The sequence below is a fragment of the Myotis brandtii genome, unplaced genomic scaffold, assembly GCF_000412655.1.
Source record: "Myotis brandtii unplaced genomic scaffold, ASM41265v1 scaffold144, whole genome shotgun sequence".
In the NCBI taxonomy this organism is placed as follows: Eukaryota; Metazoa; Chordata; class Mammalia; order Chiroptera; family Vespertilionidae; genus Myotis; species Myotis brandtii.
In genome coordinates this window covers 693,964-714,240 of record NW_005355159.1, presented here as the reverse complement: position 1 = coordinate 714,240, position 20,277 = coordinate 693,964, and the positions used below count along the sequence as shown (strand labels likewise).

Genomic DNA, 20,277 nt, shown 5'->3' with positions numbered 1-20,277 from the left:
GAACAAACAAAACAGAAACAGACTCATAGATGCAGAGAATAAACTGATGATTACCAGATGGGAAGAGGGTCGGGGGGCTGGGTGAAATAGGATTAAGAAGTACAAATTGGCAGTTACAAAATAGTCATGGGGATGTAAAGTACAGTTTAGGGAATATAATCAATAATATTGTAATATTATTATATGATGCCAGGTTTGTACTAGATTTATCTGGGGGATTACTTTGTAAATTATATAAATGTGTAACCACTATGCTGTACACCTGAAATAATATTGAATGCCAACTGTAATTGAAAATTTAAGAAAAATAAAAGAAAGAAAAATTGCCCCAACTCTGATCCGGGCAGAATTTTTCCTTTTTAAATGATTTAATTCACAACTTCCTTCTGAAAATAAATTATGATTTCTGGTTAAAATGCTTAGAAAAATTTCTGGTAAACTTGAAAGGATTAAGATTCACCCAATTGACATCAGTCAAGAGTCTTAGTGACCTTTTAATCACACATTCTTTTAAAAAAAATCTAGTCTAATCACTATTATTTAATTTTTTACCAAGAGTGAATTTTTAAAGTGAGACTACCAGAGGCCTTCCCTCACAGCAGGTTTGTAATAAAACTTTGACAATGAAGTCCTAACTCAATAAAGATTTAATTAAAAAAAAAAAGAAAAAAAAAACAAAAAAAAACTTTGACAATGAAATAGTCCGAACTGAATTGTCTGAAGTGTTTGCTTTAATACTGGGGCCAACTATATGCCACCTCTGTTCCCTCAAAGAATGTTGACTTGCATGTGAAAGGCGGGAGCAACAAAATTCAAAGTAACACACAGCGCTGACTTACCAGTTGTTGGACATTCCTCAAACACATTGAGCAAGTCCTCTTCAAGATGAGGCTATTCAGAGTGCTGTTTATGGGAATGACTAAGCTTCAATACCTCATATAACTAAAACGAAAGGCTGAGAGACTTTGATTTTATTCTGCTGTTGGACTTTGATTTATTCAGGGACTGAAGAAGATATTTGGTTATACTGTAACCAGAAGCAAGGGGTCAAAGACATAGAAAGTATTAAATATTCTGAAGAAGGGCCAATGACATAGGAAGTCTCAAATGCTATATAGATAAGATGAATGGGATGAAGGTGGTGGCTGCAGAATGACTTTTCATGGAGATTCTGCCCAAACTTCCAATACTTTGCAAATGTTCCCAAAATGCTCCCAGCAAAATATGCGTCTGTTGAAAAAGCATTGTGTAAAGATGGCTTCTCATTGGATGCCCATCCTTCCTCTCAACCACCCTATTGCAGACAGAGGCATCAGGTCAGTGCTTACGCACCAATAATTTAGGACTTAATTTCAGGATTTAATATAAAAATTGACGCTTAGAAAAAATATGCAATTCTATTGATACCATATTATCTAACATTTAGGTTTTGTTTTGTGTTGTTTTGCCATCTTTTGTGTGTATGTGTGTTTTAAATATATTTTTATTGATTTCAGAGAGGAAGGAAGAGGGAGAGAGAGATAGAAACATCCATGGTGAGAGAGAATCATGGATCTGCTGCCTCCTGCAAGTCCCCCACTGGGGATTGAGCCCACAACCCGGGCATGTGCCCTTGATCAGAATCGAACCTGGGACCTTTCAGTTTGCAGGCGGACGCTCTATCAACTGAGCTAAACCGGCCAGGGCTGTTTTGCCATCATAAACAAAGTGCAGTGACTATCCTTGCACATCTATCTCTGCTCCTGTGTGTTCTCTCCTTACATCACCACTTTTAGATTTAATTTATTTTCCATGAAGTTTTCTCTACTGAGAAGAGAATGTGCCACAGGGACTTGACAGAATTATTGTTCAAATTGAATCATTACATTGATTTCTGAGTGTAAGTGATGTCTGTGAAAATGAAGATAAGAACAACCAGCTAGCCCAGGGTATGTCCACCCCTCCTGGTGTCAGCTGATGCTGAGGGCTCACCCCAGGGAGCAGATCAGGCTGACTTGGAATACAGAGCAGTTTCTATTACCTTGAAGCCTACGGGGCTCTCAGCCCTTGTCCATAGTTCTCCCTGTTGTCTGGGTTTACCCTCTGATAGGTTACTTGTCCATTATATCCTGTGGTCCTTCTTCTCTTTTTCCTTTTTTTCTGCTTGGAACATGGACATAATGGCTGGAGCTGCATCAGCCATACTGAGACTATGAAGGAATCTCAGAAATCTCAGCCCTGATTTCCTTGAGCTTTTGACATTCATAACTGGCTACTTCAGAAATTCTTATATGAGAAAATAAACCTGTATGCGTTTAAACCATTCAAATTGGGTGTTTGTTACCCAGAGCCATACACAATATTTTTAAAAATATATTTTTACGAGAGGCCCAGTGCACGAGATTTGTGCACTCAGAGGAGGGTCCCTCAGCCCGGCCTGCGCCCTCTCGCAGTCTAGGAGCCTTAGGGGGATGTCCGACTGACAGCTTAGGCCCACTCCCCGCAGTCAGACATCAGCGCTGCTGCTGGCGAGGAGGTGAGAGAGGCTCCCACCACCATTGCGAGCCCTGCTCAGGGCTCCTCCTCTGTGAGCGCACTGACCACCAGTTGTTCCACTGTTCGGTTGATTTGCATATTAGCCTTTTATTATGTAGGATTAATTTCAGAGAGGAAGGGAGAGGGAGAGAGAGATAGAAACATCAATGATGAGAGAAAATCATTGATCAGCTGCCTCCTGCACACCCCCTACTGGGGATCGAGCCCACAACTCAGGCATGTGCCCTGATAGTGAATCAAACCGTGACCTCCTGGTTCATAGGTTGACGCTCAACCACCGAGCCAAGCTGGCCAGCCATACACTATATTTATCTGATGTGAAAGGGTTCCCTGACAAGATGACATATAAGCTGAAACTGGAAGAATTATGAAGTGGCAGATATTAGACTAACAGGGAAAAACCAAAAGCCCTTTCCACTCCACTCCACTGCTCATTGCCCACCACATTCCAGGCAGTGGGACAAGGGACTGGAGATGTCAGGGAAGGAGATTCTAAGGTAGAACTGATTTGTCCAGAGTGATATTTGAAACTATGAGGAAGGGAGAGCTTGGTGATGTGCTCTCATCTCTGTGCGTATGTTTCCTTCATGGCACCTGTCAGCAACAGTCACCGTTACGCGATCTTCATGAGGCCAGGGGCAGTGTCTGTGATTTTCATCGCTAGCAGAATGCCTGGCACAGAATCATAGTTACTGGATAAACGATAGCAGAGAGAACTAGGGTAGGAGGAGGGATAAAAAAGAAACAGGTAGAAGAGTGGGAAACCTGGAGTGGGGCAGGGTCCCCATGATTCTCCTCCAAGGCAGACAGGGAGAATCCTGGTCAAGGGGTCACTTGGGGACCCACACTGGAGTGACTGTCCAGCTCTCAGCCTTGCTCTCCTGGCTTCCTGATGGGCATGAGATTTGAGCTGGTCATCCATGGCACCTTGCCCTTGGCTGAAACAACTGATCCAAAACATGGGTACATGACCCAGGTCAGGACAACTAGAACTAGAGCCCTTTGCCAGGAATTGCCAAACTGGAGTTGAGAAAAGGGACCGCTTGTCCTCCAGCTGTAATAGTGACTTCCTACAGCCTGGTCCAGGGTCCTGGGGATGGTAGCCTCTGGGAATGAGCCTGATGTCCAGTTAGAAGCAGGGAGAGAGCTAGAGAGAGAAGAGCTGGGGATCTTCAGGCTTCTGGCTCCAGCTCTCCCTAAGGTCAGCTCCACCCTGCTCTTCCCAGTTATATGAGCCAATGGTTACCTTTTGAGTTGCTTTGTTGCAGTTAGTGTTGAGTTCCTCTCTCTTGAAATCTACCCATTGCCTTTCTCTTCAAAATGCACCCTGAATCTGACCACTTCTCACCATTTTCACAGCCACACCCTGGTCCAAACCACCACTGTCTCTTGCCTGGCTGAATGCAACAGCCTCCCAATAGGTCTCCCTACTCCTCCCCACCCAGCAGGCCAGTGATTTTAGATAAATGTCAACCAGATCATGTCACTTCCCTGCCTAAACCCTCCGGTGGCTTCTCATTACATGCAAACGCCTTACCCTGTTTTACGAGGCCCTACAAAGGTCTGCCTCCGTCTACCCTCCAGCTTTATTCCATGCCACTTCCCCTCATCGCCCTGCTTCAGCCCAGTGCCCTCAGTGCCCTCCTTTTCGTTTCTCAAACTCATTGCGCCCAGTATCTCTTCAGTGCTTTTGCACCTGCTGTCCCAGGCCCTTGACCTTCAGTTTTTAGTATAGGAATACAGCAATCATAGCTCTCCTACCTCATCTCTTTCTATATCATTTTGTTGTTTAAATTATTCACAGAAACTTTCTCTAGCTGAAATTATTTTATTTATGTTTTTGCTAACTTTTTTGTTGTCTGTCTATCCCTCCCAGAGTGTGAGCTACAGGAGAATGGGGTCCTTGCCTGTCTTGTTTACCATGTCATCTGTGTAATAGGAACTCAAATAATATTTATTGAATGAATGAATGAATGAATGAGTTACAAAATAATGAGTTGCTGAAGTTCCAGGCAGGCCCCTATGTTCCCTGTTGGGTCTCCTTTACTCTGCACCATGCTGTTGTCCACAGTGTTAACCTGTGCTTAACTCCTAGAGCAGCGGTTCTCAACCTGTGGGTCGCGACCCCTTTGGCGGTCGAACGACCCTTTCACAGGGGTCGCCTAAGACCATCTGCATATCAGATATTTACATTACGATTCATAACAGTAGCAACATTACAGTTATGAAGTAGCAACGAAAATAATTATATGGTTGGGTCACAACATGAGGAACTGTATTTAAAGGACCAGAAGGTTGAGAACCACTGGTCTAGAGGAACTTGTTCCTGTCACTTGACCTCACTCAACTTCTACTGCCTCCTTTGTGAAATGGGGACCCTGCTCCTTGCCAAGCCAACTCCAAGGATTGTTGAAGATGCGAGGAGCCAGTGGGTGGAAAAGCCCAGAGCCCACCGATGATCAGAATGGAATGGGTCTGGCCTGCTTCCCTACCAAGCTCTCCTCACTCTGTGCTCTTTGACCTGACCTGCTTCCTCCGTTCTGTGCCACTCACACAGCCTCACTCACTTGCCTTGCCTTCCCCACCCCTTGCCCTCCAAAGGTCTTACTTTATAGCTCCTTGTGAGGAATTCCTATACAGCCCTGGCCTTCACTGTGAGAAAGAACAGGCTATCAAAGGCCGGGCTTGGCTCCCTGCTCTGTGGTTAAATATTGATAACACCAGGAGGCAGAGGCCGGAGAGAGCACACCACGTATCCCCCAGACCGGGGTCCTCTAAGCCCATTCCTCGGGGCTGGCAAGAGGGTCTGGATGTTTTCTCTTTACTTGAGGCCACCATATAAGAAAGTGAGCGCTGGGCTCCTGGTTCTTTAAGCAATTAAAACCGGGTGGAGCCTGTTTGCCACCCGAGGCCACTCATTCAAGAGGTCAGTCACCCCAGAGTAGCAGAGAAGACTCCAGGCCTGGGCGTGTGCTAAGAGCAGAGCTACCAGATGGGATGGGCTGCCACAGACTCTGCACTAATCCCAGGTGACAGCTGTGTGGAGAGCTCAAGTGCAAAGACCATCCTGTGCTTCGGTGAGAGGAGGAGGAGGAAGACACAGCAATCAGTGCTGCTCCCCAAAGCAGATCAAGGCCGGCCCCAGGAGCCTAGGACCCAGGGTGAGTGTCTCTAACCTGCCATGGGAATGAGTGACCAGGGTCTTCCGTAGGAGTCACAGGCCAGTGGCAGATGGTTAAGCTCTGTTTAAAATGCAGGAATCTCCCGGAGGGGCCCAAGGAGACAGGACAACTGAACGCAATGTGATATCCTGGGTGGGATCTGGGAACAGGAAAAGACATTCATAGAAAATAAAATCCAAATAACTCATGAAATGTAGTTAATTTTTTAAAAGCAGGGATATTAACAGGATGCTCACTCTAGAAGGAAACTGGCGAAGTGTTCTGAGGGGAAATGTGTCTTTGTTTCTGGGGCATCTAACATAGTCCGGAGGGCTGACTCTCAGTTCTGGCCTTGAGTCCGACTTGTCATTTTGTTTGTTGGTATATGTTCATTATAACAATATTATCATATTTAAAACACACATTCCCCTATGAGATCAGCCAAGTTTGTACACTTATCAGATTGGCTCTGACACCATACTGTCTTGATTACTGCAGTTTTACAGGAAGTCTTGAAGTCTGATAGCGTCAGTCCTCTAACTTTGTTCTTCAATATTGTGTTGACTATTCTGAGTCTTTTACCACACACCATGTAAACTTCAGAAACATTTTGTTGATACACATAAAATAACTTGCTGGGATTTTTATTGGAATTGCATCGAATCCATAGGTCAAGTTGGGAAGAACTGACATCTTAATTAGTTTTATTAATTAAACACACAAATTTGGAATTGTTGTCTCAAAAGCTATAAATACTATACATACATTTTAAAATACATTCAAATATAGAAAAATATATTTAAAATATACATTAAAATATATACATTTAAAATATATAATAATTCTATGTGTTGTTTTCATGAAGGCAGTGTGTACTCATGAGAAATGTATACAATACAGAAGTATTCAAAGTGTTCGCATGCGTCTAGGCCCCATCCCACCTTCCGAGAGGGAGTCAGTGTTTGGTTTCTCGACCTTCACCCTCTTCTCTGTGGGTGTGGGGAGGTCCACATAGGCAGCAGGGGCCTATGGGCGATGTTACTAATTAATCCAGGCATTCCTGCATCTGAGATTGGACAGAAAGTCACAACCCTTCTTAGCAAGTGCTCTGGACAGACCGTTGGAACTGGAAACAGATCACATTGATTAGCCATCCATATAACTTTGTCTTCTCATTATTCAGTATATATACACATGCCCCTCAACAGGATAGTGGATAGTATGCCTCGGAGTCCTCGGAAGTCTAAACAGGTCCTTCTTTCCCCCTGAATTCCATCTCCGCCTCGGCACGTGAATGGTTGTTCACATGTGAAAACATTTCCCCTCAAAACCTGTAGATGTTTCTTGTTTTCTCAGAGCCTTAGGGTCTGATGTCAACTAAGTCCTTATTTTAGCACTGTGTTTGTCTGCTTGCCATCCAGTTGCTTTTGAATGTTCCTGGCTGGGCCTCCAAAGGCTACTTCGGAAGGCAAGGCGGTATGAGTAGGGGGACTGGAGATAGCCTGGGGCCTCTGTTGTTGTTAGCCACAATGACATGTTTCTATGATTGGTTTCTTCAAAACCCTTCTCTTCTTTTATTTTTTTTTAGTTCCTTTTATCTCCCTTCTTGTTCTCTTTTTCCTTTTCCCCCAGAGAGAACTATTCTAATGTGTTTAATGTGTCTTTTTTTAAGTGGGGTCTTTTAATGTGTTGTTTTGTGTGCATATATTTTGTATTTTCATAAACAGTATGGCATGTCCTCTATGATCCTTAGGGATACTTTTTAAAAAATATTTTTTTTATTAATTTCAGAGAGGGAGAGGGAGAGATAGAGACATCAGTGATGAGAGAGAATCTCTTGCATACCCCCCACTGGGGATTGAGCCAGCAACCCAGGCATGTGTCCTGACTGGGAATAGAACTGTGACATCCTGGTTCATAGGTCAATGCTCAACCACTGAGCCACGCTGGCCGGGTATTAGGGATAAATTTTCTCATATATGACACACTCAGTAGCAGAGTGGCTGTGTACACTTTACTGTGACTAATTTGCTCTCTAGATGGCTGCCTCATCCTACACTTCTTGTCAGTGCATGAGGCCATGGCCTAGAACCTCAAACACATGACATCATTCACCTTTCCAACTATGATGATCTAATGTATGTCAACTGGTATTTAATTTTTAACTTTCATCCTTCTGATTACCATAGAGTTTGAGCACTTTTTCATATGCTTGCTAGCCTTTTGGGTTTCCTACCTTGTAAATTGCGGTTTAGATCCTTTACCCATTTATTAGGGGTCCTGTCTTTTTCTTATTAATTTGCAAGAATTCTTTGTGTATCCGAGATATCAGTCTCTTCCTGGTTTTAAGCATTGCAAGTATCTTGCCCCAATCAGAAAAGTGTTAGTTACTTTATTGATGGTATTCTTCAGTGAACAGATAATCTTATTTTTTGATATAATCAAATTCATCAGTTTTTTGTTATTGAATGATTTGAGCTTTTATGGTTTTGTTTAAAAAGTTTTACCCCACTTCTATTAACTTTACATTTTCCCCTCTTACATGTGGGGTCTGTTTTGTATGTACTGTTTGTTGGGTGCACATCCAGTCTTCCTTTTTTCCACACAGTGAGCCAGTTCCCGACACCTACTAAACGACTCCTCCTTTCCCTGCTGATTAGTAGAGCTGCCTTTATTATACGTCAAGTTCCCATGTGTACATAGGTCTCTACGAAATTCCTGTTCTGATCCCTTGATATAGTGATGTGGTCTTATGTCAACATCCAAAGTTGGAATTGTTTATTATTTTTTATTACTAGATTTCAATATCTGACTTAGTAAACACAGATTGCTTAACTTGCTTTGTTTTGCGGGGATAGAAACAGGCTGAAATTAATGAAAGGATGTAGCCAGGGAGCATGGATTCAGTTCCTTGCACTCCAAATGACAGAAAACAATTCTTATAACATGCCTCCCCACCCCCCAAAAAAGAAGTTATCAGGGGGCTGCTGAACGGAGAGCAGCACTGGCCAGTCAGGCCTGGGGGTGGCAGCGAGGAAAGTGAGCTGCCAGCTCTCGGCAGCAATAGCCGACAGCTCCCCTTTTCTGGTACTTTCTCAGCTCTGGGTGGCAGGCATGCCAATCCCCAGATAAGAGACTGTGATAGGCCCAACCTTTGTTATGTGGGTCCCGTGACTGGCTACCACATGAAAACCAAAGGCAAGGGATGGGACAGTTTGCTAAGGAACCAGGGTGAAGGGAGCCGTGGCTGCGGGAGCTGGATGGGGATGCTGAGCAGGCAAAAGCGGACGATGTCCCCTGCGAGGGTCCCACAGCCCAGCAGTGGCTTAGTCCTTCCCGCTCCAGGTCGGTGCTCTTCCCCACGCGTGATGGGTTTTAATAAAGACTTGAGTGACTCCCAAGTCCGTGGTCTCTGCCTCTCCAGGCCCCCACTGCTCTGGGCCAGCCTGTTCTGGTCCTGTAACTTTGGGCGAGAGGAGAGTTGGGTTTGGGCAGGGAGGGGAGCTCAGGCTGGGGTGGGCTATGGGTCACGCTTTCTGCTTTGTTTCCAGGGCTCTGCAGGGCTTTGCGCAGGGGCCAGCACCTAGGAGGCCAAGAGGGCAGCTGAGGGGCCGAAGGGGCCTAAGGACTTCGTTGTCAGAAATGTACCCCAGCCAGGAGCAGGGCATGCCCCATGGTGAGGGCGTTACCGGAGCCCCAGCTGGCACTGTGGTGCCTCAGGAGCTGCTGGAAGAAATGCTTTGGTTTTTTCGGGTAGAAGATGGTAAGTGGCAGGGGACTGCGGAGTGGGGTGTGTGCTCTCAACACAAAACACAAACTGGACTCTGGCTGAAGCCCTGGACACGGTCCCTTCCTCCACAGCAGGCTGCACATTTGCTTCAAAGCAGCTGAGGGGTCTCGGTACCCAGAAGGGTATATGAACCTCACGGTCCTTTTCCAGGGCTTGGGCATTCATTTGCCCACCCATTCAATCATTCACAAATATTTAAGTTCCTTCTGTGCGCCAGGCACTGTTTTCAACACTGAATAACACCAAAATTCTCTTCATGAAGCATATGTTTTAGTGAAAGGGAGAGAAAATAAACAGGATAAACATCAAAATGCCTAGTGCATTGGTGATGAGTTGGGTAGTGGCATTTTGTTAAACGCTCTGGATAATTCCAGGAGTAAGAGAAAAAATAAGGGGGGAAATGAAGCAGAGAAAGGGAGTAGGAAGTAGGTAGCAAGAGTAGGTAATGTGGTCACTCAGAAGGTGACATTTGAAGAAAGGCCTGTAGGAGGTGAAGGACTTAGTTATGTGGGGGAAGCGTTCCTGGTAGAGGGAACAGCCGATGCCAAAGCTCTGAGGCTGGATCCTGCCTCCGTTCAGTACAGTGTGGCCGAATCTCAGTTATCTAGATTCAGAGTAGCCGCTTTATGTATTATCTGTGGGCAGTTCTTGAATCCATTTTCACTGCCACCCTTCTTTCCTTCCTTCCCTCCTTCCCCCCCTCCATCCCTCCCTCTCTTCTTGTCCCCTTGGTTTCTTCCTTCCTTCCGTTCCTGGCACTGCCCAATGCCTCCAGGCCCTGGCAAAACTCTGAAGATTGTGAAGTTTATCTTGACTCACCCCTCCCCACCCCCCTACCATCCAACTGCAGTGCTGGCCCCTTTGGATTAGGGCTGTTCCAAGGCAGAGATCTTGCCCTCCTCCTCCCCCCCCCACTCCTACCTCCCCCCCTCCCCCCCACCCCTCACACTGGAGTTCCTGCAGGGTGGGGGGCTCATCTTCACCTACAACACCTGATCCACAGCAGGGACAATGGATGCTGGGAGCTGTGTCTGAGCCCAAACCCCAGGTGTCAGGGGGCCTGAGGGGCACCAGCCTCTGCTCAAGTCTCTGCCCTCTGTGTCCCTCCCCAGCATCTCCTTGGAATATTTCCATCTTTGCCCTGATGGGTGTGGTGGTCGTGATCAGCATGGTCCTCCTGGGAAGGAGCATCAAGGAGAACAGGTGAGGAGATGGCCGGGGTGGCCTCTGGAAGGTGGGGGCCCTGCCCTCCCCAGGGAAACCTAGGGAAGGGTGTCTATGGGCCTTGGCTGTCCACCCGTTGGGATAGTAAAATGCAGCCTTCGGGGTCTTTTGAGAACCCAGAATTTTTGGAAAACTAGCAACTGTCCCCAGTTATCGCCTGCTGGCTCTGGCTAGGGAACAGGGCAGGGGCTGGTATGTCTCAGAGGTCAGGATCTCTGGCTCTGGAGTCACAGGAGCCAGGGTTCAAGTCCCAGCCCTGTCACTCACTAGCGGGGCAGCACACTCAATACTTCTGAACCAGTTATCCCTATAAATGTGGTAGCAACCAATTCTCCGTGGGGAGTGCTCAGTGGGGCTACTGCAGAGGAAGGGATGCTGTTAAAGGGGAAAGTCCTGCCTGCTCCAAGGCCCAAAGCAGGGTTCCGACAGAGCCCTGACATCAGTTGAGGCTCCTGGGGTAATTTTATAATGACAATACTCCTCAATCCTGGATGCACCCCAAATCACTGGAATATTAAAAGCTCAGAATGCTGGGCCTCCTTTGGAGACACATAGGGGCTGAGGTGAGACCAGGACAGTGGCATGTGGTTAAACTCTCTGGATGGCTCCAGGGCTAATGTTTGAGATCCTTGAGGGCAGGGACCACATTTGATTCAACGCGTTTCCCCCAAGCCCGTGGTCGGCAAACTGCGGCTCGCGAGCCACATGCGGCTCTTTGGCCCCTTGAGTGTGGCTCTTCCACAAAATACCACGCGCAGGTGCGCACGTACAGTGCAATTGAAACTTTGTGGCCCATGCGCAGAAGTCGGTATTTTGTGGAAGAGCCACACTCAAGGGGCCAAAGAGCCGCATGTGCCTCGCGAGCCGCGGTTTGCCGAGCCGCTGTTTGCCGACCACTGCCCCAAGCAATTGGCACAATGTGTGGACCTAGAAATCACTCAATAAATGCTTAGCTCACTCATCCCCACTAATTCATTCACGCTTTCAACAATTGCTATATATCCATCAACCATCACATCAGTAACTTTGAAACAATAATGAGACTCTCTCCTTCAAATCTGTATCATGTTTTGTAATTTTAAAAGCACCTTCACATTCTCTTATTTGATCCTTAAGACAGCTCTGTCAGGCAGGACAGGCACAAGTTATTAATTCTCGTTGTACAGAATAAGGTCATTAAGGATGCATGGAAGGGTTGGCCTAACTTCCCTGCTCTTCCTTCTATGCCATATTTTACATCATCTACGAATCTTCCTCACTGTTCTGCTATCAAGTCAAAAAGAAATAACCCCATAGTTCACACTGAGAACTAGTCACTGTGAACTGCCGTGGCCCCATTCATCATTCACCCCACAGATATGGGCTGAGCACTTGCTCTGTGCTAAGCTCTATCCTGAGAGTGGAGGCCACAACAGTGGCCAAGATAGTTCAGCCTTGGCCTTATGGAATCTACAGATTGGTGAGGAGATGACAGTAGTTCAAAGTGACAGATGATGACTGTGGGACATACAGAGTATTGTGGGAGCACAGAGCTGGGGTCTGAGGCCTTCAGGGCAAAGAGATGGTAGGCAGGCTGCCGAAGCCTCCAGACCAAGGGGCAGCACGCACCAAGCTCCAGGTGGGAGGGAGGGCCTGTGTGGCTGTAGTGTGGGGTGTGAGGAGGGCTGCAGAGGGGGGAGAGGAAGAAAAGAGGTGCCAGGACCCAGAGTGTACACACCCTGAGGGCCATCCTAAAGAGTTCAGCTTCTAGCTCACGAGAAGGGCTTTGCACAGGGACATGAAAGGTTCATGTTTTAGCAAGATCATTCTGCATGAAGGGCCCAGAGGGGTGTCGCCTCTAAGGGACTCTGCCTCTCTCATCCTGTTGGGAAGCATCCCCCTCAGCAAGGTCAACTCGGAGCCATGGTGTCTGTCCAAGGAGCGGCAGACACTGAGCTGCACCCCCACCCCAGGGCCCAAGCAGAGTCTCTGGGCAGTCAGCTCTAACCACAGCTGGGTCCCTCCCGCATGGCCAGGAAGTGTACCTGGAGTAAAACCACCCCAGAGGGAGGATATTTGGGAGAGTTGTTGAAAGGAAGGAAAGCTGGATGCCGGATTAAGGAGGTGGGCAATAGGGAGCCACTGAAGGTGCTTGAGCTGGGGAGTGACGTGTGCACACCGGGGCTTTAGAGACATGACTGGTGTGTTTAGGTTGGTTTGGAGACGTAAGCACCGAGAGGCTGGAAGATTATTTAGGAATGCCCTGCGGTTTGCCTGGGGTGTGGTGTGGGGTGACAAGGACCTGCACTAAGTGAGATGACAGTTCTGGGATCGGAAAAAAATGTGATTTGGTGAAAACACAGGACTCAGAGTCAGGAGACTTAAATGCATGTCCTAGGAATGTGCTTCTTTGAGCCACATTTCCTCCGTAGGAGGAGCGTTAATAGTTGAGCTCACAGGTGGCAACGAGGATTTGGTGAGAGGCACCGGCAAGTCTACTCTGTGTCTCTGCTGAAAGAACATCAAAACCATCTCCCCCAACAGTTCCCAGGACAGCCTACTGGGTCTTCCCCTCAAAAGCTCCAACGCCTCTGGGAAACCCAGGCCTCCCCCAGCCACTCAGTACTCCCGGCTCAGGGAACGCACGCTCAACAGTGTTTTCTTTCCCCCCAGAAAGCAAAAGAAGCTGCCACGGGAAAAACCAACTCCGGAAGTCTTGACTGAGGCCGGAACCAAAGATGACAACAATCTGAACATCCTAAGAGAGACTTTGCTCTCAGAAAAGCTAAACTTGGCCGAGGTGGACGTTGAGTTAAAAGAGAGGAGCATGCCAGCAGTCTTCCTTCCAGACCCACGGGAATCCGAGAGCTAGTGAGAGGGCAGGGCAGGGCCCCCATGTTGTGAGCAGATAAACCGAAAGAAGTGCCATCCAACTAAAATTCTGTTATGGGGGGGAAAAAAACCCCAAACCACTTTTTTATTAAAACGCTTCTGAATACGGGCAGTTGGAATTGCATAGTTTGTTCAAATGGTGGTGGCCCCACATACGGGGCTGGGAGCACAAGTGCAAAATGCACAGCCAGCCTGCAGGTCAGGAAGCCCGGCCAGGACTCCTCATGTGGCCCAAGGAGGTCCCAGCCTCTGACCTCCGCTTCCCTCTATAGAACGGGGCTGAAGGCTGGGTCAGGCCTGCTGTTTTCCATCCAAGCTCCTGGAATTGCTGACAGGGGAAGGAGCAGGATTCTGGCTCAGAACCCCCTTCCCCGCCCTTCCTCCCACGAGGGGCCTCTCCTTTATCTGCTTCTCTGCTGAGGGTCCATGAAAGACTTCCTTTGGGCCCGGGGTCCCATGGTACTAAGAGTTAGAACCTAGGGGACACCCTGCCTCTGAGACCCTTCTCTTGCTAACCATGGGACCCCAAGGGAGCGTCCTGATCTGTGTCTGAGCCCCAGTGTTGTGGTCTAAGCTGTGGGGGCAACCCCAAATAATTTACGCAAAAATGTGCTTTAAGAACCAAAAATGCTTTAGGTTCTATCGTACCAAAGAAGACTTGGAACACTCAGACCCATTACGAAGGGTACTGGGTCCTGCTGAACCAGACTACAAACCGGTATACTGTTTCCACCTATGGACCAGGGCAGCCTAATGGTGCCTGGATGTCAGATACTGCCAGCCGTGGGCTCCCTGGAATCCTGAGTCCTCGTCACTAGAGAGAGTAACTTTGTCCTGCAGCTTTGATCATTATACTAAGGAGGCTGGTCCCGACTATGGGCTGAGTCCTTCATTTGAGGATGGGAAGATAAGGGGGCCCTGCCTTCTGGTGAACAATTCTAAGGTCCCCTTCACTGGACACACAATAGCCCCTCCTGCGACTTTGCTTCTTACAGGATGTCCCGTAGGTTTAAACTGGATGTTATTTAGAAAAACTGTGGGGTTTGTTGCCTGGGGCTTCTGTGAGATCAGGAGACAACGGGAGGACCAGACTCTGGCCCCCCAAACCCTGCACCCACCCTGCCCTCCCGTCCACCAGGTGTTTGAGGGCCTCGGCCTGTCCTTCCTGCAGGATGTCCTCAGGCCTACACTTATGCCAGGCCTCCTGGAGCTGTCCACCCAGAGCTGTCCACTAGGGGCCACATCTGGCTTGGCTGGAGCTAGAGCAGGAAGGGGTGATACCACAATGGACACTCAATTTCCTCCTGCTTACGGCTGACTCCAGGCGTCTGGGCTGTCCCAGGGGGCTGTTTTCCTTCAATGGCAGGGAATGTCCTGGTTTCCACAGAAACTAAGGCCCTTGGAATAGGAGCAGCATTCCTGCCCGTCCCTCCAGCTCACACATTGAACTGGGTGTCAGGGACACTGCTTGGTGCTGGAGCAGCGGTCAGCTGTCCACCAGAGGGCGCAGGCTATTGTTCCATCGGAGGGAAAGCCAGTGGCCAGAGGTCAGCCACCTCCTGCAGCCCTGACAGGCTCTGAGCCTAGGATCCTCAGAAGATCTTGAAGCCCTTCAACAGGGTCAGGGTGGGTGCCTTGCGCTTGCTCTGGGCCCGGGATGACTTCACAGTGACCAGCTTGGCCTGGGCTACGGTGGGCATCTCCTTCAGGCTGATGGTGGAAAGGGTGTTGAAGGTGCAGCTGGCCAGCCCATGACGGGCAGTGAGCGGGGCCTGGTGGGGCAGGGCCCTCTCCTCGGAGATGAAGAGGGGCCGGGCCGGGGAGTTCTTCTCCAGCTCCCGCCGTGCCTCCCGCACTGCCTCATGGAAGACGTGCTGCACGTGCTCAAAGTCCAGGCAGGCTGAGACCTCGAAAAACAGGCACCCAAACCTTCCCGCCAAGGCTGCGCCCTCTGCCTCGGTGACCTGCCTGGTGGGGAAGGAGGGCGAGGTGAGGTCAGGAGCAGGCGTCCACGTCAGGCAGGCCTGGGCCCACACCAGGCTCCACTTCCTAGCTCGGTGACTAGGTCATCTTCATCTCTACAAGGTTTAGCTTTCTCACCAGTAAAACGGGACAATTACATCTGCTCTCAGGGTTAAGAAGAGTAAGAAAGACAATTTGCCTAGCACAGTACCTGGCAGAGTCAGTGCTCAATAAATGGTGGCTGATGTCACCAAAGCCAGAATTTAGGAGCGAGGTTGAGGGTAGGAGAGAAGCTGGTCAAAGGCCCTACCTACACCCTGCCTGTGGCTGGAGGAAGACAGCCATCCACATCCCTACCCTCTACTCCCATATGGGGCCCTTGGTCAGGACATGAGCCACCCTCAGCCCTCCCTCGTAGGATCAGCTCTTCAGCTCTACAAAAAGGCAGTGGTTTGGACCGACGGGTGTGAGACCACAGCGTCTACAGAGGCGTGGAGGGCCAAGGCACTCAGGATGCCTGCGGTTGGCAAAGCTCTCAGGGCTCGCGGGGAGTTTTGTCTGCCTGCCTAGGGGACGGGCAGGAGAGAGAAGGGTGACAACATTCATGTGGAGTGGGGGTGCGGGGGAGAAGAGAGGGAGCAGCACCTACTCCCAGCTTCATCCCACCTCCCAGGATGGTGGGAGCAAATATTTGCAATTGGGAAGGTCCTGAAATCGTCTGACCTGGAAGCCCCGGGAGTCAAGGTGAGGGGGGAAAAGGCTGGTTCTTGGGCAGGTCAAACGTCCAGAAGAGGGAAGGGACAGGATGTGCCTGCCAAGGTTCAACGCCTGAATCCTCCCGACCACCTCCCATTACTGAGCTGCCCCACCCACCACTCCTGAGGACAATGGCACAGGCCATGCAATGAGAGGAGACACTAGGGTGGGTACTGGTGGGAACAGGTTTCTGAGCCAAGGTTCATTTGGCAGGAGCAGGGGGCTGGGAGTGTGCTAGCTACCCAGGGCAGTACCGGATAGAGTGACTGGGACAAAAAGGGTCAGGGGCAGAGCACCTAATCCCGCCCCCACCCAGGGCTGGTGTCCTGTCACTGCTTCCTGAGGTGCCTCTTGTGAAAGAATATTTATTACTTTTATAATAAACTTGAATCTGAAACTTTGTCATCGTGGGGCTTGAATAATGAACTTTCAGGAACAGGAACCCCCATGCATGATGCATGCATGTGTGTGAATGGGTGATGCAGGCAGGTAACATCCTTTTTCCCATTTTGTTGGAGCCTGGTGAACATTTTATCAGCGGTTTGGGAACCGCTGCTCTAAACCACATTTAGCTGCAAGACAATCATGGGAGGCACCGATCAGCGCTCAGCTCCAAGTTAGATTTACGATGCCCATCAGAGCCTGACCTCCTGAGCTAGGGACCTGATCGGAGAAGGAAATGGGGATTCAGGGACTTGTTCTTAGGGAACGGATGCTGCTTCACTTGAGCCCATGTTCTTTGTTATTTGCTCCCAAACCATTTTTAGACAATCTATTTGGCAAAGATTGGGATCAAAACAACGGTCTGGTTTTTTTCCTCAAAATGAAAACTGGTTTACCTCAATCCAGTCTTCTAGGCTCTGGGGGCTCTGTGGTTCATTTTGGCTTTAAGATCACACAACTTTCTTCATTCCCTGAGATGGAATATGTCTGGGTCTGAGGGCCTGTCCCCCTTCATGAGACTGGAACCCCTTTTCCCACTGTTCATCTGACCTGTTTAAAACAAAGGGTCGCCTCCTTGCCACCACCAGTCAATGCCCCCTTGGGGCCTAAGGAATCAGGAGTGGCCACCCATGAGCAGGGAGGGACCGGCGGAAGGCTGGCAGAAGGTGCCATACCTTGCAGGTGGACTGGCCACATAGGACGAATGTCAGTACGAATGCCAGTGAGATTACTAGTACTTATCAAGTGGAGGCATCATAGTCTCAAATTCTTCAGGGCAGACAGGCAACTTAAATGTGTGTAGAGAGTAGAGGAAACCCACAGGGTGTGGTGAGGCCTGTGGTCAGCTAGAAAGAGCATGCCCTGCCCCAAAGCATTCCAATTCCAGGTCTCCTAAGATACATGAGTATATACATAGCTGCAGTATTCGATGGTAATCTGCTCTCTGGTCCAGTCAGTAACCTCTGATCCAAGTCCAACCCTTGCGAAGAGAACTGCCCTCAGCACAGCCAGCCGTGGAAGTGAGCCTGGGGGCTGCGCTTGGGTGAGGTGAGAGCTGGTTGGACCAGGGCAGACTCCTTACCCAGTAAGCCGTAGTCTCCTTCTCTAGAATTGGAATTGGGCACAGAATGACCAGCCTGCTGCACCGAGTGGGGACAGAAGGTCATATAGACTCAGGCAGAAAGGGTGAGGCCGGCAGAGACCACAGAGCCCCAGGAAGAAGGAAGGAGTGGCCTCTCTCCTGACTTTCAGGGTCCAGCCCCTGGGCTGCCCAGATGCCCCTCCCTTCCTGTCCATGGCTGCCTAGAAGACACACCCTTACAACATACCCCCCTTTATCTAAAACTGCGCTGCGCTGCCAGCCTCTGCCTCCCGAACTCCTCGAGATTACTATTCTTAGCAGCCAAATAATCCCTGAAGTTGATACCCAGGCTTCACAGATGAGGACCGTGAGCTCTGGAGTCGTGGGACAACCGCCGTGCTCACCTGTACTGGGCCATGTCTAGCTTGTTGCCCAGCAGCAGAGCTGGGTAGTTGCGCTGCGTCTCCTTCGCATGCAGAGCGAGCAGCTCCAGGTAGCTGCTGCTGCCCTCGAAGCTCTGGCGGCTGTCAACGCTGTAAACCACCAGGAAGGCGTGGGCCCAGTTCAGATAGCGCTCACAGTTCCTGGGGGTGTCCTGGGGCAAAGGAGGGACGCCCCGGTCAGGGACAGAGGAGGTCAGGGCGAAGGCCTTCACCTGAGCTACCCCGCGGCACCTCCCCACGCTCCAGGTCTTTGTATATTGTTTCCCAGCAGAGCCCTTGTCAAAGGGGCACTTGAGTGTGGGTTTGGCGTGGTGTGAAAGGAGACATTGTCTCCTGAGCCTCCCTCCCACCACCCAGCCAGAGACTGGGAGACCTTGGCCTCTGGGGCGCAGAGCCAACACTCTGGCATGGCCCCTAAAGAGACCTGGCTGTCTCTGGGCACCGCTGGTTTGGGGTCAGGTTCATGGTGCTCTTTTGGCTTCTGAGAATGAGTGGCATCCGGCCTTGGCAGGAGGTGGTGAGAACACAGGGAGATGTGTGTATTGGGGGGGAACTTGGGCCGAGGGGAGCCTCTGTGTAAACATGTGTGTGCACCTGTCTCCGCGTGTGCACGAGCATCAGGCCCCAGAGCACAGGATCTTGGAGCTGATGCCCTCGGTCATCAAGTCTCCCCGGGCCCCACCCCTTTCCTTCTCGTTTGGCAAATGAAGAGATTCAGGCCAAGAGAGGGTCACACAGCAAACGAGCTGGAAGGGGATGTTCCCATCTGAGGCCCCCACTGTGGGCCAGGACTTCTCAGGAGGCTGCGCTCTCAGCTGCAAGGGGGTTAAGGTTACCAGGTCTGCAGTGTCCATGACCCTCAGGTGCACAGGCTGCTGGTCCACAGTCTCCTCAGAGCTGTAGGTGTCTTCTGCAACACAGAGAGTCAGCCGGGTTAAGGGCGGAGCAGGCCGCCATGCTGATAATGGGCTGGGTCTGAATCCCAGCTTCCCTCTGGGCAGCCCTGGGGGCCTGATCCAGGGCTGGCTGAGCCGGGAGCACTGCCAAGGCCTTGGCTCTCCCCACATGGAGGGCCTGAGCAGAACCCCCACCCAGGAGAGACTGCTCCCCTGTCAGGGCTCAGAGCAACAGAGACCACTCGTAGAACAGGCCACGGGGGATGGGATTGTGTTCTGGGCCCACCAACCACGCTGGCAGGAGGGAGTGCGTGGCAGCAGAGGCCTCAGGAACGGCGCTGCCAGCCTCTACCTCCCAAACTCCAAGCTTCTCCACCCTCTTCCCCTTTAACCACAGAGGCTGGCCCACAGGAAGCCCCCAAGGACAGTCCGCCTGTCCTCAGGGGGAGAGCCCTGTTTAGAAGTCCCAAGAAGGTTGTTTTTTTTTTACTTGTTTTTTAAATGTTTTTATTTATTTATTTATTTATTTATTTATTCATTCGTTTATTTATTTATCTGCACGCCCCCTACTGGGGATCGAGCCTGCAACCCGGGCATGTGCTCTGACCAGGAATTGTACCATGACCTCCTGGTTCATGGGTCAACCACTTAACCACCGAGCCACACCAGCTGGGCCAAAGAAGATTTTACAAATAATTCTTGTCGAAATAATAGAGGAATCTGGTAGTCGAAAGTTTTAGGTTGGAGATGTGGAATCAAACCCCACTTCAGCTACTTTTTAGCTGTGTGACTTGGTCAAGTCATTTCAGCTCTTTGAAAAGAACTGTTTCCTCATTTTACTTTATTTATTTATTATTATCATTACTAGAGGCCCGGTGCCCAAAAATTTGTGCATTGGGGGTGGGGGGTTCCCTCAGCCCAGCCTGTGCCCTCTCGCAGTCTGGGACCCCTCAGGGGATGACCACCTGCTGGCTTAGCTCCGCTCCCTGAGGGATTGGGCCTAAGCTGGCAGTCAGACATCCCTCTGGCAGCCCGGCAGCCCTTCGGGGATGTCCACTTGCCAGCAGGGAGCAGGCCTAAGTTGCAGTCTGACATCCTTAGTGCTGCTGAGGAG

At 49.7% G+C, this 20,277-nt stretch overlaps 3 protein-coding genes across 6 annotated transcripts in view; 1 reads left to right on the top strand and 2 right to left on the bottom strand.

Moving 5' to 3' along the window:
• MTFMT (mitochondrial methionyl-tRNA formyltransferase) overlaps window positions 1–913 on the bottom strand; it is a 24,367-nt gene extending 23,454 nt beyond the window's left edge. The window contains exon 1 of one of the 3 annotated variants that reach the window (XM_014535446.1): window positions 840–913. In XM_014535446.1, coding sequence (XP_014390932.1) covers window positions 840–853 — 14 coding nt within the window. In that variant the 5' untranslated portion in view covers window positions 854–913. The remainder of the gene's footprint in view (window positions 1–839) is intronic. The other 2 variants (XM_014535445.1, XM_014535447.1) reach the window with 2 other exon arrangements.
• Window positions 914–5,246: 4,333 nt separating this feature from the next.
• On the top strand, window positions 5,247–13,641 carry SLC51B (solute carrier family 51, beta subunit). 2 transcript variants are annotated; one of them, XM_005861053.2, is made up of 4 exons: window positions 5,247–5,696; window positions 9,248–9,459; window positions 10,599–10,689; window positions 13,363–13,641. In XM_005861053.2, exons 2-4 carry the CDS (start codon window positions 9,339–9,341, stop codon window positions 13,559–13,561), a joined length of 411 nt encoding a protein of 136 aa, XP_005861115.1. In that variant the 5' UTR covers window positions 5,247–5,696; window positions 9,248–9,338; the 3' UTR covers window positions 13,562–13,641. The 2 variants fall into 2 exon arrangements, with proteins under 2 accessions (XP_005861115.1, XP_005861114.1); XM_005861052.2 differs by lacking the exon at window positions 9,248–9,459.
• Window positions 13,642–13,773: 132 nt separating this feature from the next.
• RASL12 (RAS-like, family 12) overlaps window positions 13,774–20,277 on the bottom strand; it is a 15,515-nt gene continuing 9,011 nt past the window's right edge. The window contains exons 3-5 of the mRNA XM_005861054.2: window positions 19,104–19,177; window positions 18,229–18,419; window positions 13,774–15,549 (exon numbers count right to left, since the gene is read on the bottom strand). Coding sequence (XP_005861116.1) covers window positions 15,174–15,549; window positions 18,229–18,419; window positions 19,104–19,177 — 641 coding nt within the window. The 3' untranslated portion in view covers window positions 13,774–15,173. The remainder of the gene's footprint in view (window positions 15,550–18,228; window positions 18,420–19,103; window positions 19,178–20,277) is intronic.

What these genes read in the sequence shown, in the direction of transcription:
- SLC51B (XM_005861052.2), top strand. Translation starts at nt 5,528, where the DNA reads ATGGGATGGGCTGCCACAGACTCTGCACTAATCCCAGGTGACAGCTGT. An exon ending in CCAGGAGCCTAGGACCCAGG is followed by an intron (nt 5,697 to 10,598) that starts GTGAGTGTCTCT and finishes GTCCCTCCCCAG; the next exon opens with CATCTCCTTGGAATATTTCC. An exon ending in AGGAGCATCAAGGAGAACAG is followed by an intron (nt 10,690 to 13,362) that starts GTGAGGAGATGG and finishes CTTTCCCCCCAG; the next exon opens with AAAGCAAAAGAAGCTGCCAC.